The sequence below is a fragment of the Guyanagaster necrorhizus genome (assembly GCF_019112545.1).
Source record: "Guyanagaster necrorhizus MCA 3950 unplaced genomic scaffold BT62scaffold_38, whole genome shotgun sequence".
Taxonomy (NCBI): domain Eukaryota; kingdom Fungi; phylum Basidiomycota; class Agaricomycetes; order Agaricales; family Physalacriaceae; genus Guyanagaster; species Guyanagaster necrorhizus.
Window position 1 is genome coordinate 215126 of NW_025064917.1, and position 12566 is coordinate 227691.

Below are 12566 nucleotides of genomic sequence, written 5' to 3' on the forward strand. Positions count from 1 at the left end.
CGCAATTGCAGGCCGCCGAAGTCGTACCGTTCTTTTCCCTCTTCCTCATCATTCACGATCTTGGTCCGGTACCGGAATGTGATCTTCGACTCGAAGTTGTATTGAAGTAGGGATAATAATTGTATTTAGTCGTACGGTTAAATGACAAAAAAATGAAAATGCATTGAGCATTGAAAATATCTGAAATTTCTTTTGGGTCCGGAGGCCCATCGTGTACATGATCATTCAACTGTGTAGACGCCATTACGTGGATACAGCTATCATAACTATCAACGTCTTGTCCTGACTCTCCTCTGTGAGGAAAATTCATAGTCGTATGATTGTACGCCATTCTCCAATCATTTATTCTTTGAACGGAGTCCTTGCCCCGTTAGGATTCAAGAGACAATTATCTTGGACTATATGGACAACAAACCGTCGGTCAAATGTTAAGCAGTGAGACACGAGAACACGCGAGAAATATTGCGAGTCGATTGAATATTGAAGCCGGTTGTTCACTCAAAATTTGATGCTGCCAATATTCAGCTCCGGTACAATTTATTTCTGTGTTCAAGGACTTTCTCACAAACAGCGAAAGAACCAATTGATATTCGGTTCCGTGACTCCCATGTCATTTCTAGGTTCATTAAACGCACCTCCTGAACGAGAATAGAGCAGTCAGTTTCATTGGCGTCATATCAGCGCTTGCGCAGCTGTAAGGCCGTGAAAATTCCATTCTTCAGACGCCGAATAGTACGGCGGTACAAGACTTGCGCACGTCGGGCTAGATGTTTTTTTATTTTGTTCGGAACAGCAGACACTTCGGTGGAAATAATGGAAGCCTTAGATCGTATAAGAACGGAAGGAAAGTCGTCAATCCAGAGACCACTCACAATTATTCCACTTACTTCATGATGTTTGCTCGCCTCTCTGCGTTCTCCTTCACCCTCCTGGCTCTCCCGATCTTTGCGTCCGCCACCGTGCTTCCTCGCGGCGGAAGCTCAGGATGCACTTCGGGCACCCTAGAGTGCTGCAGCTCTGTCCAAGACGTAAGATTCATGACATTCTTTTTTGAAGTGAAGACGTCGCACTGACCGACCAATCGATAGCCTTCATCCAACGCTGTCCAAACCGTCCTAGCCGACGTCGGTGTCGACGTTGGCGATATTACCGTCCCTGTGTAGGTGTCCATGTCTGATGGCGGTTTACATCCATCGCTAACTCGTTGTCCACAGTGGGCTCACTTGCGACCCCATCACCGTCATTGGTGTTGGAAGCAATCAATGCTCCAGCCAGGCTGCCTGTTGCACAGGGGAGAACTATGTGAGTAGGGAGCGTTACCGTAATGGGAAAAACTGACAATAACCATCTCGATAGAACGGACTTGCTGTTCTTGGCTGTATCCCCGTCAACGTCGGCGTTTGAACCAGTTTTTTCTCCTTACCTTGTCTCTGGGTACTTTGAAATATGATCTTTGGGGTCGGAATTTATAGTTGAGAAATGATTAAGAAATGCCTGAATCGTAAGTGAGATGCCCGACAATCCAGATAACAGTATTACCTTGATTGGAGGTTCCAGTACGAGACTATCGATAAACGAAAATACAGTCGATACTGAGCACAACATTATTTAAGGCCTTGAGCGAGATCGAGACTTGGCGGCAGACAAGATCGCTGCTTTACAGAGACTTTACCGAATCCTCCAGAAGAAACAATCAAGCTCCTTACAATAGTTCTCGTGTGGTGTGATTGATACGGTTAGTGAAGCGAAGTACATTATACTAGTGGAAGATTCTTTTGCTGTTTACGTTCGCTCCTTCTGCTTCCTCCATGGCTCCAGACGCAGGATGAGGATTCGAGAACTGCAGAAAAGGTTAGAAGCTATCCGACATACAAGGAAAGAGCTTATACATCTCTTCGTATCGCGGCATCGAAAATCGGATTTTTCCAATGCCCGATACGCTGCTACCTGTCGAATCGTGACGCTTGAACTCCTATTGCTAGAAGTTTTGCCTCTTCCCGTCAGCTCGGGCATCAGTATTTGTCGTCGAGGGATGAAAAGTCTTGGCACACGCTAAATTAGTTATAGGCGACTGTGTGTGAGTGGACATTGGACGTCTAGCGGTGTGTTCGGAGATCCGGAATCTGAAGTAAACCGTTCTACCATCCTTTCACAGGGTCACGAGTTGCGTCAAGACCACAATCCTACCATTTTGTTGGCAAACAATAAATTGAGTGAAGATCCTATCAGAAAACAAACGATATATCTTATCGGCCAAAGCCCAAAAATGATTAGTAAGTACCCCGTCAGTTAGTGCCTGTGTATATGAAATCATAGGAATGAACAAAGCGAACACGGCAAATATGGGCGCCGTGAACACGACCGGTGCGAACTGAGCCAGTAAGCCAGACGCGTCTCATTGGTTCCCTCGCCCAACTCGAGACAAGATAAGGGTTGATGAATCAGGGGACAAAGGTAAACTTATGCCTTACGCTCAACGATGCTTCGCCGAATAAGAGTCTATCAAGCTTTCAACTGTCAAGCCTGACATGCTATGGAGCCTAAGAAATAGCGGTTATTACGTATTAATATTAAACTTGAGATTGAAGCGTGTTTTTACCTCACTTAGAGATCCATCATATTTATCTTGCCTGAAAATGGCGAGCTAGTACAATGATGCTGAGCCCGAAGAGAAGAAATCACACGCATCGCTGCGGATATGACGTCGCGCGCTGCCATATTTTCGTCTTCGCTAGCACAACGGCCACGTCTTTAACGCCGTCCGCAAACGATGGATGTCGCGTAACAGTACGCGGCATTCATGCTCCAACGGTCCTATATGCAGTGACGGCGCGAGCTAGAGGGTATAAAAGATGGTAAATTGAGAGGCAAGGATCATCAACTCTCAGTTGTTAACTTACCCAGCTAGCTCACGATGTTCGCTCGTCTCTCTGCCTTCACCCTCACCGCCCTGGCCTTGCCTCTCCTTGCGGTCGCCAACAGCTGTTCCTCCGGCACTCTCCAGTGCTGTAACTCCGTTCAGGACGTGAGATTCATGACATTCTTTTTTGAAGTGAAGACGTCGCACTGACCGACCAATCGATAGCCTTCATCCAAAGCTGTCCAAACCGCCCTAGCCGACGTCGGTGTCAACGTTGGCGATATTACCGTCCCTGTGTAGGTGTCCATGTCTGATGGCGGTTTACATCCATCGCTAACTCGTTGTCCACAGTGGGCTCACTTGCGACCCCATCACCGTCATTGGTGTTGGAAGCAATCAATGCTCTAGCCAGGCTGCCTGCTGCACAGGTAACAACTACGTGAGTGGATGTGACACCGTGAAACGAACGACTGACAAACCATCTTGGTAGAACGGAGCTGTTGTTCTAGGCTGTAACCCCGTCAACGTTGGTGTTTGAGCTAATTTATTCTCCCAAGTACTGCAAAAATATGATCTGTTGCGTCCGTATTCATAATGCCTAAGTATTCAGTGAGAAGTAAGATTTCCGATGAAGAAGCAGTGTCACCCTAGTTAAAGACTAATTCATAGTAATATCAACTTTTATGAGAAGTGAGAAGTGAAGACCAGCCAATATTCAGAGACGTCATTAACGTCACAGCCATGGAAAGATGAGCGATTCCGAAGGCAGTTCCACAATCAAACCCGTACAGTCGTCGGGACAATTGAATTACACCAGAATCGACCGTACACGCATTGTTGGAAATTAGTGCAGCCGAGCACCGAAATGTGAAGGTGACTGGCAAGATGAAGGCGACGACCCATGACAAGTCACAAAGCTACCTCTGTGCTAGAGCGGAAGCCATTAACGACGCCTGATGCCTGACTGAAGACTAGCGCACGAATAAAGAGATCAACTCTGGCGTAATTCTAACCCTGGAGCTCCTATCCTCGCATCAACGTTCCTGGTTTCACTAGCTGGCGTGGTGCTCTTCTTCTCAGCGGTGTTATCCAAGCTGCTCTACTGCCCTTCCCTGGCCTACTCATGACCATGGTGACGATACCTCGCAGTGCTGCATTCAAGTCTTGTCCTACACTTCGTTTCCGGCCGCTTCTGGAAAGTTAGACTAGACAAGGTGTTACAGAACAGAGTTAGTAGCCTGAGCTGCACTTGGGCTTTAGAAGAGCATCGTGGTTTCCCTTGAGGTAGCGATTATTGTCGTAGTTGCATTGAATGCCCGAAGTCAACGACACATGTAGTAGACGGTAATGATGAGGTTAATTGAAGTATTTTATACAGGAATTCCCTGAGAATACAATATTGTCTGTCCCTGGGAGGTGCAAATGAATTCCAGTCCACGATTCAAGCAGCTCCTTGACGCACTAAATCCCGGACTCAGTGCTGTACTCAGCATCGGCCCCGATTCATACATGCTTCATACGGCATTGGGATGGCCTGAAGATGCTGAAGACACCTCCAATATAGAGAAAATATTAGAGATCTAGTATAGTCAAGTAATGGAATGCGGCGGCAAATCCCGCCACTGTTTGCCAACGACCATCGATCTGCCGCACGACCTGCCCTGCCATCAGCCCATTCGACAATGTCCACATACCTCCTGAGCCGTCCACTATGTGCAGTCAACCATCGACCGTCGACAGACTCTCGATAGTTCCTTCCGGTTTTACCAAACTGAAATAATCCCGGCGACTGATTTTCTGAAGGATATAACTAGGGTGGACTAAGGTTTTGTTTTGGTCCTACAAGCTCTTACGGTATCTTTTTAACTCGATACATAGGAACGTCTGCCCTGCTGCACAAGAGTTGCGTTTTTTTCTAAAAACTCGTTTGAGTCCGACACCCTCGCATCGTGACTCGAAGAAGGAATAGAAGGAGACTTGAGTACAAGCTCCGTTGGCTTTCCTATCGAGAAATTCTGTTTCTGCGAGAGTGCATTTGAATTGGTTGTACTACTCACACGGTGTGAAATGCAAACCCTCCGGAATTACACTTTACTTGACTATCTATATGTAGATCAGGCATTCTGCAAACGCGGATACAGTTTTAGCATGCTGGCCGGCGGTTCAACCGTTGACATCGTTCCTCAAGGTGCTGTGGGGGATCACAAAGGAATGCATATATCCAGAAAGGACCTCAACTTTCTTGCAACAATCTCGGCATTAGTAAAACCTATCTTGGGAGCAGTTTTCGTTAATGACCCTACCTTGGATCATGCTCTAGATCCTGAAGGTGCTTAGTTATGTTGGAGACTTGTGACCTGAACTTATTTTGGATGTATTGAAGCTGCGTGCTCGCGCCATTGAACGCAATCATTCTGCAATGTCCCTCAGTCTTTCGATGACGTCGACCTGTAGAAATATCGCATGCTAGTGGTGTCGAAGCTTATCTCCGGATATCTCATAAAAGGACCAGTCAGATGGCCACCTTTACATCCAAGCTCTCACTTTAAGATGTCGCCCTCCGTAGCAGAGCTATCCAAGGCTGAAGAAATCCCCACCCCCAAGAAATCTACCATCAAACAGACAGTGCGTTTTGCTTATGCTCTGCTACTCTCCTGCATCCTCACCGTCCATGTAGATTGCACCAGGAGCCAGTTATCCCTTCTATCTACCATACTGGGACAGCGATGAGAAGTTTCCTCCAACCCAAGTCTTTGGTAATCTAAGTGTCTACGGCCCACCGCCCACTTGACTGACGGATCCGGCAGAGCACATCGACCCCGGATCCCGTGCTGACCGTGCCAAACGTCATCTTCTTGGGCCCAACACGAGTACCAAGACTCTCAGCCCATATATCGGAACGGAGGTCACGGGCATTCAGATCTCTGAGCTGACGAAGGAGGGTCTGGACGAGCTTGCTTTATTCACGGCTGAGCGAAAGCTCCTTCTCTTCCGCGACCAGGACTTCAAAGATCTCACTCCAGAACGGCAGATTGAGATTGCCAAGTGCGCTATGTCTACTGATACAATTTGCGATATGCTGATCATCCTTTTCTGCAGGCATTTTGGTCCGATTCAGAGACATCCTACGTCGGGAAATGTAAAGGGTTATCCAGAGTTCCATGTCGGTGAGAGACCCGTAGAGCTTTATCGTGGTCCTAAGATTTGAACAAATTGTAGTCTACAGGGACATTGATCACGCTGGATTCCGTGAATACCTTGGAGAAGACCGCATCAACAAAACGAGTTGGCACTCTGACATTGTATGTGCTATCTTCCTCATCCACTAAGTTGCTAAATATTCTTATCTCCGCAGTCGTACGAGCGCCAACCTCCAGGTACCACGATCTTCTTCATTCTGGACCAGGTCAACAGCTTCTGGCTTCTGCGTCTGACAAATTCACTGACTTCATCTATTTCAGCCCGAAAGTGGTGGAGACACACTCTTCACGTCCCAGGTCGAGGCGTACAATCGTCTGTCTCCCGAATTTAAGAAACGACTTGAAGGTCTACGGGCTGTGCATACAGCTGTTCCTCAAGCCGAACATTCTCGACAGCGAGGAGGACCTGTTCGCCGGGAGCCTGTAGAGAACGAGGTTGGTTCATGTCCTGTTGGTCTATGCCTTAACGTCTGAACGGGCATTATTAGCATCCCCTCGTCCGGGAACACCCAGTAACAGGAGAGAAAGCTCTGTATGTAAACCAGGGTTTCACCAAGCGCATTGTGGGATACAAAGCAGAAGAATCTGAGTATCTGCTCAAGTTCCTCTTTGATCATATTGCGAAGGGCTCCGATTTCCAAGTGAGAGCGACGTATAAACCTGGAACGGTCGTCGTTTGGGTGAGTCCTACCCTCCTCCATTGATTTTACGTGCCGCTGATATTTGATGGATGCCCAGGATAACCGGCTCACCGTCCACTCGGCGACAGATGACTTCGACACAGCCCTCAGGAGGCACGCGGTCAGGCTTACTCCCCAAGCTGAGGTGCCTATTCCTGCCTGATATGAAAAAGATGTATATTACACGAATGTATCGTTGCAATGTATTCGTACAGTTGCCTTCAATTTGTCTAGAACTCTATAGGGCCAATTTGGTCAAAACAACATTTGCAAGGTGTATGCAGAAAGAGCGGTCATGGAAAGGAACATTAGGATGTATTGGGGGATCAGGAAAGCAGACAAGTGTTCTGCGCTTCCGGTTCCACTGTATACTTGTGTTACAAACACCTATCACAGAGGTTAGCTGAGATAACTGCGCAGAAAACATAAATATACCTGGGTAGTCGCGGTGGGTAGACAAGAAAATAAGCTATTACGTCGTCCTTCATCAGCGTCTGCAAAATAAACTAAGAACTAAATAAACCTACATGCAAACGAACCGCAAGACCTTATCATCTCTGGAGATTACACCAGCATTCACCAGACCCTCACAGACCAAAACGCCAAACACAGGCATGAGCAACATCCTCCCAACCGCCAACGAGAAAATAGCACCCAACGGCAAATGCGGCCACTGACTCCTCGGAACATTCAACCTCGCCAGAGCGGAGCCTAAGCAGATAAGACCCAGCGGCACCGACGCGGCGCCCATGAATTCTGCAAAATCCGTGACAAATGCCAGCGGGGGCTCTCCATCGGGAGCAGAGGGCATGTAGTATCCGTCGACCTCGACGAACAGGGCTTTGAGCGGTTTAATGAGGGCGATAGGGAACGAAATGAGGATGGTGATCGACGCGGGAGTGAGGAGAGATTTGAGGACCCCCCGTGCGGTGATACAGAATTTTTGCCATCGGCGTCGCACGGGAGATGGACTTGGGGGATGATCTTCTGCTATGGGTGTCAAGGGTCGTGAACCGCACCCGTCGTACGGTAAGGTCTGCGTAGCGGTCTGAGATGGTTGAGGAGAGTGAAGTTTTTCCGTCGGTGGCGCAGAAGTAAAATCTACATCAGTCAGGACTGCAGTCGAAGAGGTTTCTTCACTGAAAGAGACGTGTCGACCATGACGAGGATGATGGTGGATATCGTTGTCGTCATCAGCGGCTAGATCGGTCTTGCTTGGCATCTTCTCATCAGTCTGGTTCTCAGCGTCCGGTTCATCATGCGCTTGGCAGCGACAAAGCAGTGCTTGTCGTAGAGCACGGGGCCAACCACGAAAGATAAACTGTCGCCTGAGACGAACACTCTCCTTGACTTCTTCGGGTTCTACGTCAGGACCTTTGAAATCCCAAGCAATCACCTTGTTTCCTCCCATAGGAAAGAAGGTCATCTGAGCGTTCCATTAGAAATGGCACTACTGAAAAAGGTATTGACCGACCATGTAGTAGAGGATAAACACTGAAATGTACGCGACAGACAGGTTCTGATCGGAATCCCCATTGAACGGCGAAGCGCCTGTGATGCTCATGATGACCGCAGTCGCTAAACTCACCGTCAGAGAGGGAAAACCAAAACATTGGAAAGACCTCACGTATATCACCATAGTTCGCCCAACCACCGGCCACTAAAATCCCATATCGAAATCGATGGGGAACCCAAAAAAACTGTTTAGTCAACCAAGCTATTCCCACGCTCAAAGCTTGATAGATGACACATATCAAGAGGAGAGGTCCTAAAATGCAGATGAACGTGCGGTGAGTGTGAGGGGTTGGAATGGCACAATATTGCCAAGTCAATTATGGGCAGCCAGCACACCTAAGGCGCCGATATTGTCCGACGTGAAGGCTGGTACCATCTTCGAAAACATAAGGCAAGGTATTGTGATATTCTGATGACGGATGGATAACATTAGATTTATTGTGCTCATGAATCGTAGTGACTCACCAAAGCTATCTGTCCTGCTCCTTGGGCAGCTACGCGCGGAAATATATCTGCCTTGGTGATAGCATATCCTCCCGTAACACACATAACACTGCGAGAGCAGTCAGAACGACAGGGAAGAAAGTCAGTGACAGGAGTGACCTACAGCCGCAAAAGAGGACGGAGCGAAATCCATACCAATGCGCCTGCTGAAACCATGGCTTGCTTGCAAAGAACGAGTCTGCACAGCGAGGCTGACCAATGAGGCAGGAATTAGGAATGCGATGAAGTTCACGCACCCGCTATATAGGCAAAGCGCAGTCTGATCTGTACATAAAAGAGAGGCGTGCGGGGTCGTAAAATGAAAAGACAAGATTTGAAAATTTCATACGCCCCAAGGTAACTTGTAAGTTTCGGGAAAGTTCCGAAGAACTCCATACCGGACCGACGATGGTCTTCTGACATGCCAAGAGCCCCAGCGCATAGATCATGTCCTAGAATTATATAACTTGAAGTGCATTCTTTCAAGCCGTTTCTTTACTGCTGTCCCAATGACTATGTGCAAGTGAGCACGCGGAGAGGAAACCTGTATAATGGGCATCATCATACTTTTCTCCACGGGCTAGCGGTTTTACTTCAGGAGCCCGGGATAATAGATGTCCCATCAATCTAAAACGTTTCTAGGGTCAACACATGCCTCTGCTTTGTCGATGAAGCAAAGCTTGTGCGAAGAACTCAAAAGCTCGTGCGCGAGTATTAACGTTGGTAAAGGAAATCCTTGGGTTACATTATTTAAATGAGTTACATTCTGTTGGGACATCGTTAGCACCTTATCATGATCAGAAAGAGATAGGTGAAATTGCCTAAGGAACTGCCGTTATGAAACTTTGTTCTCGTCCTGCTGTCAAACGCATGACATAGGGAGCAATAACACCCACGGACACAATTGGCGCGGAGACCAGGGAGAAAACCGACGCCTCATGTTTTATGCCAAACCTCGCCCACGCCGCAAACGAGATAGTGGTCCATACAATATCATACCCAATGGAAGATTGAGCGGGATGAGAGTGTAACGTCTCGAATGCAGATGCTAGGAAAGAAAGGAAGTTGTCATCAGATATAGCAAGGTAAGTTGTCTTCAGTCGCATGACTGCGGCAGAAACCAATATCGTCGAATAAAGTGATGAGTATGAGATTGAGAACAAGTCTCTAGCAGGCGGCAAGAGAAGCGGTAGCATAAGCACAGCGTGCATGGTAAGAAGATTCGGCAAGAAAGTTACGTCATTCGTGAAGGGACTGATGAAAACATTCAAAAGAGAACAAAGGACCGGGATCCATAGGATAGACGGTGCTAGCCCAGCCCCTCCCGGTTTCGGTTTCGAATATTGCGGTGACAATAGAATGGCAAGATGGAAAAGGTTGGCAGCCACGGAGATTGCAACGACCTGACCCAGAAGCATGTACGACCAAGCGTTTTTTATGCCATATCGCCGACCTGGATCATTAGCTAAGAGTTGCAGTGATCATCAATATGACATACTTTCATGGAAGACGAAGACCGTCCAGAATCCCCCCGTAAACAAACACAACTGTTCGCTCCACCACCAATTCATTGAGCCAAAGGATACGGCAGCCCAAGCCTGCTCAAAAAGCTTGGTATCCACGAGCCAGGATGAAATTCGGTTCAACAAGGATTTTGCTTCTGCATGCAAAGATGTGCGCTCGTAATCCGAAAAACTCCACTATTTCAATGAGATGGGATCGATGACCCGGACCCCATTGTAGTCGAGAAACACTTGCCGACATAAATTTGAACATATCTGGACACATTCAGAGATCTGTACATGTTGGAAAAGGTGCGACCTACAAAACCACGTATGGCCGAAAGACACGATGGTCAGAGCAGTAAAAACCGAGACTTTGTTGGCTGAGATCGTGCGAGACGTAGTCCGAAAGAAATCCTTGAGGATAAGTCCAAAGAGATAGAAAATAAAAAGAAAATAGGACGCAAATATAGTGAGCGCAATGACCTTGCTCATCGTTGTCGTCAATCAAGAGAACTCTTTCGCTGACGTCGTACGGACCTCCGGACCGACTACTATTGACAATTACAAATCCCAACTCTACCAAAATTTGAATTTTGAATCGTACTCATTACAATACTAACGTACAGACAGCCTGCTACGTACAACCCGTTGTTTCGTATTCCTATTTTTTACTCGTCGCATTGTCCTTAAAATCGAATCCATGTGTATGATGTTTGCTTGAAGACGGTCCAGCTTCTTCAAGGTAGTCTCATTGACAGCCTATTTCTTCCTTCAGAGACTCATTGGTCCTCCTCAACTACTAGTTTCCCTTTTGTATCTCCCTTATTGCGTTTCCAATCGCAGCATCCGTTCCGCGACCCACGGCCCTTTGAAGCACAATGGAAGATACATGCTGATGGCGGCCCGGGAGGAGGGCTCGGCTGGTGCTTGAGAAACGCGTTTTGGCTCACTGATTCGAATTCCTGACGCCAGTACCTTTCCCTTGAATCCGGAAGATAGGTCATCCATGCTTCAGCTGTCGCCTGCCACCTCGAAGACAGAATTGTAATAGCTAAAAGTAGGTACATACGTACAGTACTCGCTGTTAGTAGCGAAAATGACACGGTCAGGACCCGAATGGCCATTGACGTAGAGGCCGTCAGAAACCAGAGGATCCTGTTCGCCGTCAGCGAGTACTTGGGAGTCAACCACCGTCAGCATACCTCAAGAAAGGCCGTTTGATTAAGGCAGCGCATAGTCAGACCTTCAGAGTTCTTGAACGTCCGAGGATGGTCCACCGCCTTTGTGAACGATAACGATAATCAACGCAGAGAAATCAAACTGTTGGTATGCGGCACACCTGGCCCTGCTGCTGGTACATTACCAGCGAGGAACTGGCCATTCCCAAAAGATACTGCGCGTACAACAGTGTCACGAACGCTCTACGTCAAACACAAAAAAATGACACGAATCATGGTTCAATAGGATTAACAGACTCGGACCTGGTATCATTCTGCGACTGCAGTTGCGCATGTTCTCAAACCTGATTTTGGCTAGCTGGCATTTCATGCAGTCTATACACTTTGGAGGGTCAAGTATCTGCATGCCTAGTCCTCCGAATTAAATCATGTTCTCTCGTCCCCTTCTTACCATCTTTCCTCTCCTGATTCTTGCGATGGCCATTGACACTGGGCCGCCTGGTCCTGTCATATGTGGTTCAATACATACACTCGCGTGTACATGGACATTGATGCAGGTGGATGGCGTGGCGTCTAGGATCCAAACGCTCAAGATCAATGGCTTCAGTAGACTACTACGAACTGAAAGCTTCCATTACGAGCTTTCGACTGGGGCGGCCTAATCGTTCGGTTAGCGTGATATTTTTGATGGATGAGCCGATCAGGGCAGCATAGAGAAGTCGAAAGGTTAACATTCGGGATACCTGCAAAGTAGGTCGTGCATAACGGGTCCTTTGATAGCGGAAGTCGGAAGAAAAAAGCTGCATTCCCACGCCACAGACGCGTCAACCGCAAAGGAATTTAAGCCAGGGTGATCCTAAGGGAACGCGTTTCATTCCAAGATCTATTTTGACTCCGACATACACATCTCGAAAGTCCGGAGAACGATACATAGGCCCGGTAGAGCTGGCAAGATCAAGCATTTATTGACTGCCTGAGGGTCTTCAGGTAGCCCCGGGGCTCGTTGGTGATGCATGATGGAGACAATCTAACGTTCTGCTTGTTGCCGGTCCTGTATCCAGACGTTCAATGACGAGCCCAACAGGAAATGGCAGCAGTCATCAGCGACTATCAGATCGCGAATCTTTACCATATGTTTATGCTCT

General features: G+C 47.7%; 6 protein-coding genes across 6 annotated transcripts; 3 read left to right on the forward strand and 3 right to left on the reverse strand.

The window, feature by feature from the left end:
* The first annotated feature begins 761 nt into the window (after positions 1-761).
* Positions 762-1491, forward strand: BT62DRAFT_937147 (hydrophobin). The gene is made up of 4 exons (XM_043187255.1): positions 762-1028; positions 1089-1159; positions 1215-1302; positions 1357-1491. Exons 1-4 carry the CDS (start codon positions 894-896, stop codon positions 1402-1404), a joined length of 342 nt encoding a protein of 113 aa, XP_043034878.1. The 5' UTR covers positions 762-893; the 3' UTR covers positions 1405-1491.
* Positions 1492-2860: 1369 nt separating this feature from the next.
* On the forward strand, positions 2861-3459 carry BT62DRAFT_937149 (fungal hydrophobin). Its single transcript, XM_043187256.1, has 4 exons — positions 2861-3025; positions 3086-3156; positions 3212-3299; positions 3351-3459. The coding sequence occupies exons 1-4, from the start codon at positions 2915-2917 to the stop codon at positions 3396-3398; spliced, it is 318 nt and encodes a 105-aa protein (XP_043034879.1). The 5' UTR covers positions 2861-2914; the 3' UTR covers positions 3399-3459.
* A 1951-nt stretch (positions 3460-5410) lies between these two features.
* On the forward strand, positions 5411-6903 carry BT62DRAFT_1011634 (TauD-domain-containing protein; the record flags this gene model as incomplete). The annotated part of the gene is made up of 9 exons (XM_043177814.1): positions 5411-5485; positions 5538-5616; positions 5668-5905; positions 5960-6027; positions 6080-6162; positions 6216-6266; positions 6322-6495; positions 6549-6740; positions 6799-6903. 9 exons carry the CDS (start codon positions 5411-5413, stop codon positions 6901-6903), a joined length of 1065 nt encoding a protein of 354 aa, XP_043034880.1.
* BT62DRAFT_485810 (auxin efflux carrier) lies at positions 6799-9066 on the reverse strand. The gene is made up of 9 exons (XM_043181132.1): positions 8996-9066; positions 8863-8937; positions 8721-8808; positions 8592-8664; positions 8368-8508; positions 8215-8318; positions 7268-8166; positions 7176-7209; positions 6799-7127 (listed from the first exon to the last, which is right to left on the reverse strand). Exons 2-9 carry the CDS (start codon positions 8913-8915, stop codon positions 6996-6998), a joined length of 1524 nt encoding a protein of 507 aa, XP_043034881.1. The 5' UTR covers positions 8916-8937; positions 8996-9066; the 3' UTR covers positions 6799-6995.
* A 493-nt stretch (positions 9067-9559) lies between these two features.
* On the reverse strand, positions 9560-10735 carry BT62DRAFT_982794 (uncharacterized protein; the record flags this gene model as incomplete). Its single annotated transcript, XM_043189720.1, has 4 exons — positions 9560-10191; positions 10237-10438; positions 10497-10516; positions 10564-10735. The coding sequence occupies 4 exons, from the start codon at positions 10733-10735 to the stop codon at positions 9560-9562; spliced, it is 1026 nt and encodes a 341-aa protein (XP_043034882.1).
* Positions 10736-11022: 287 nt separating this feature from the next.
* Positions 11023-12198, reverse strand: BT62DRAFT_997187 (uncharacterized protein; the record flags this gene model as incomplete). The annotated part of the gene is made up of 6 exons (XM_043190635.1): positions 12165-12198; positions 11873-12079; positions 11583-11636; positions 11446-11523; positions 11317-11398; positions 11023-11294 (listed from the first exon to the last, which is right to left on the reverse strand). The coding sequence occupies exons 2-6, from the start codon at positions 11930-11932 to the stop codon at positions 11023-11025; spliced, it is 546 nt and encodes a 181-aa protein (XP_043034883.1). The 5' UTR covers positions 11933-12079; positions 12165-12198.
* Positions 12199-12566: the final 368 nt, after the last annotated feature.

Coding starts and splice junctions, on each gene's coding strand:
- BT62DRAFT_937147 (XM_043187255.1), top strand. CDS start 894: ATGTTTGCTCGCCTCTCTGCGTTCTCCTTCACCCTCCTGGCTCTCCCG. Junction 1,029..1,088: donor GCTGCAGCTCTGTCCAAGAC/GTAAGATTCATG, acceptor ACCAATCGATAG/CCTTCATCCAACGCTGTCCA. Junction 1,303..1,356: donor GTTGCACAGGGGAGAACTAT/GTGAGTAGGGAG, acceptor CCATCTCGATAG/AACGGACTTGCTGTTCTTGG.
- BT62DRAFT_937149 (XM_043187256.1), top strand. CDS start 2,915: ATGTTCGCTCGTCTCTCTGCCTTCACCCTCACCGCCCTGGCCTTGCCT. Junction 3,026..3,085: donor GCTGTAACTCCGTTCAGGAC/GTGAGATTCATG, acceptor ACCAATCGATAG/CCTTCATCCAAAGCTGTCCA. Junction 3,300..3,350: donor GCTGCACAGGTAACAACTAC/GTGAGTGGATGT, acceptor CCATCTTGGTAG/AACGGAGCTGTTGTTCTAGG.
- BT62DRAFT_485810 (XM_043181132.1), bottom strand. CDS start 8,915: ATGGTTTCAGCAGGCGCATTGGTATGGATTTCGCTCCGTCCTCTTTTG. Junction 8,809..8,862: donor CTCCGTCCTCTTTTGCGGCT/GTAGGTCACTCC, acceptor CTGCTCTCGCAG/TGTTATGTGTGTTACGGGAG. Junction 8,509..8,591: donor GGACAATATCGGCGCCTTAG/GTGTGCTGGCTG, acceptor TCTGCATTTTAG/GACCTCTCCTCTTGATATGT.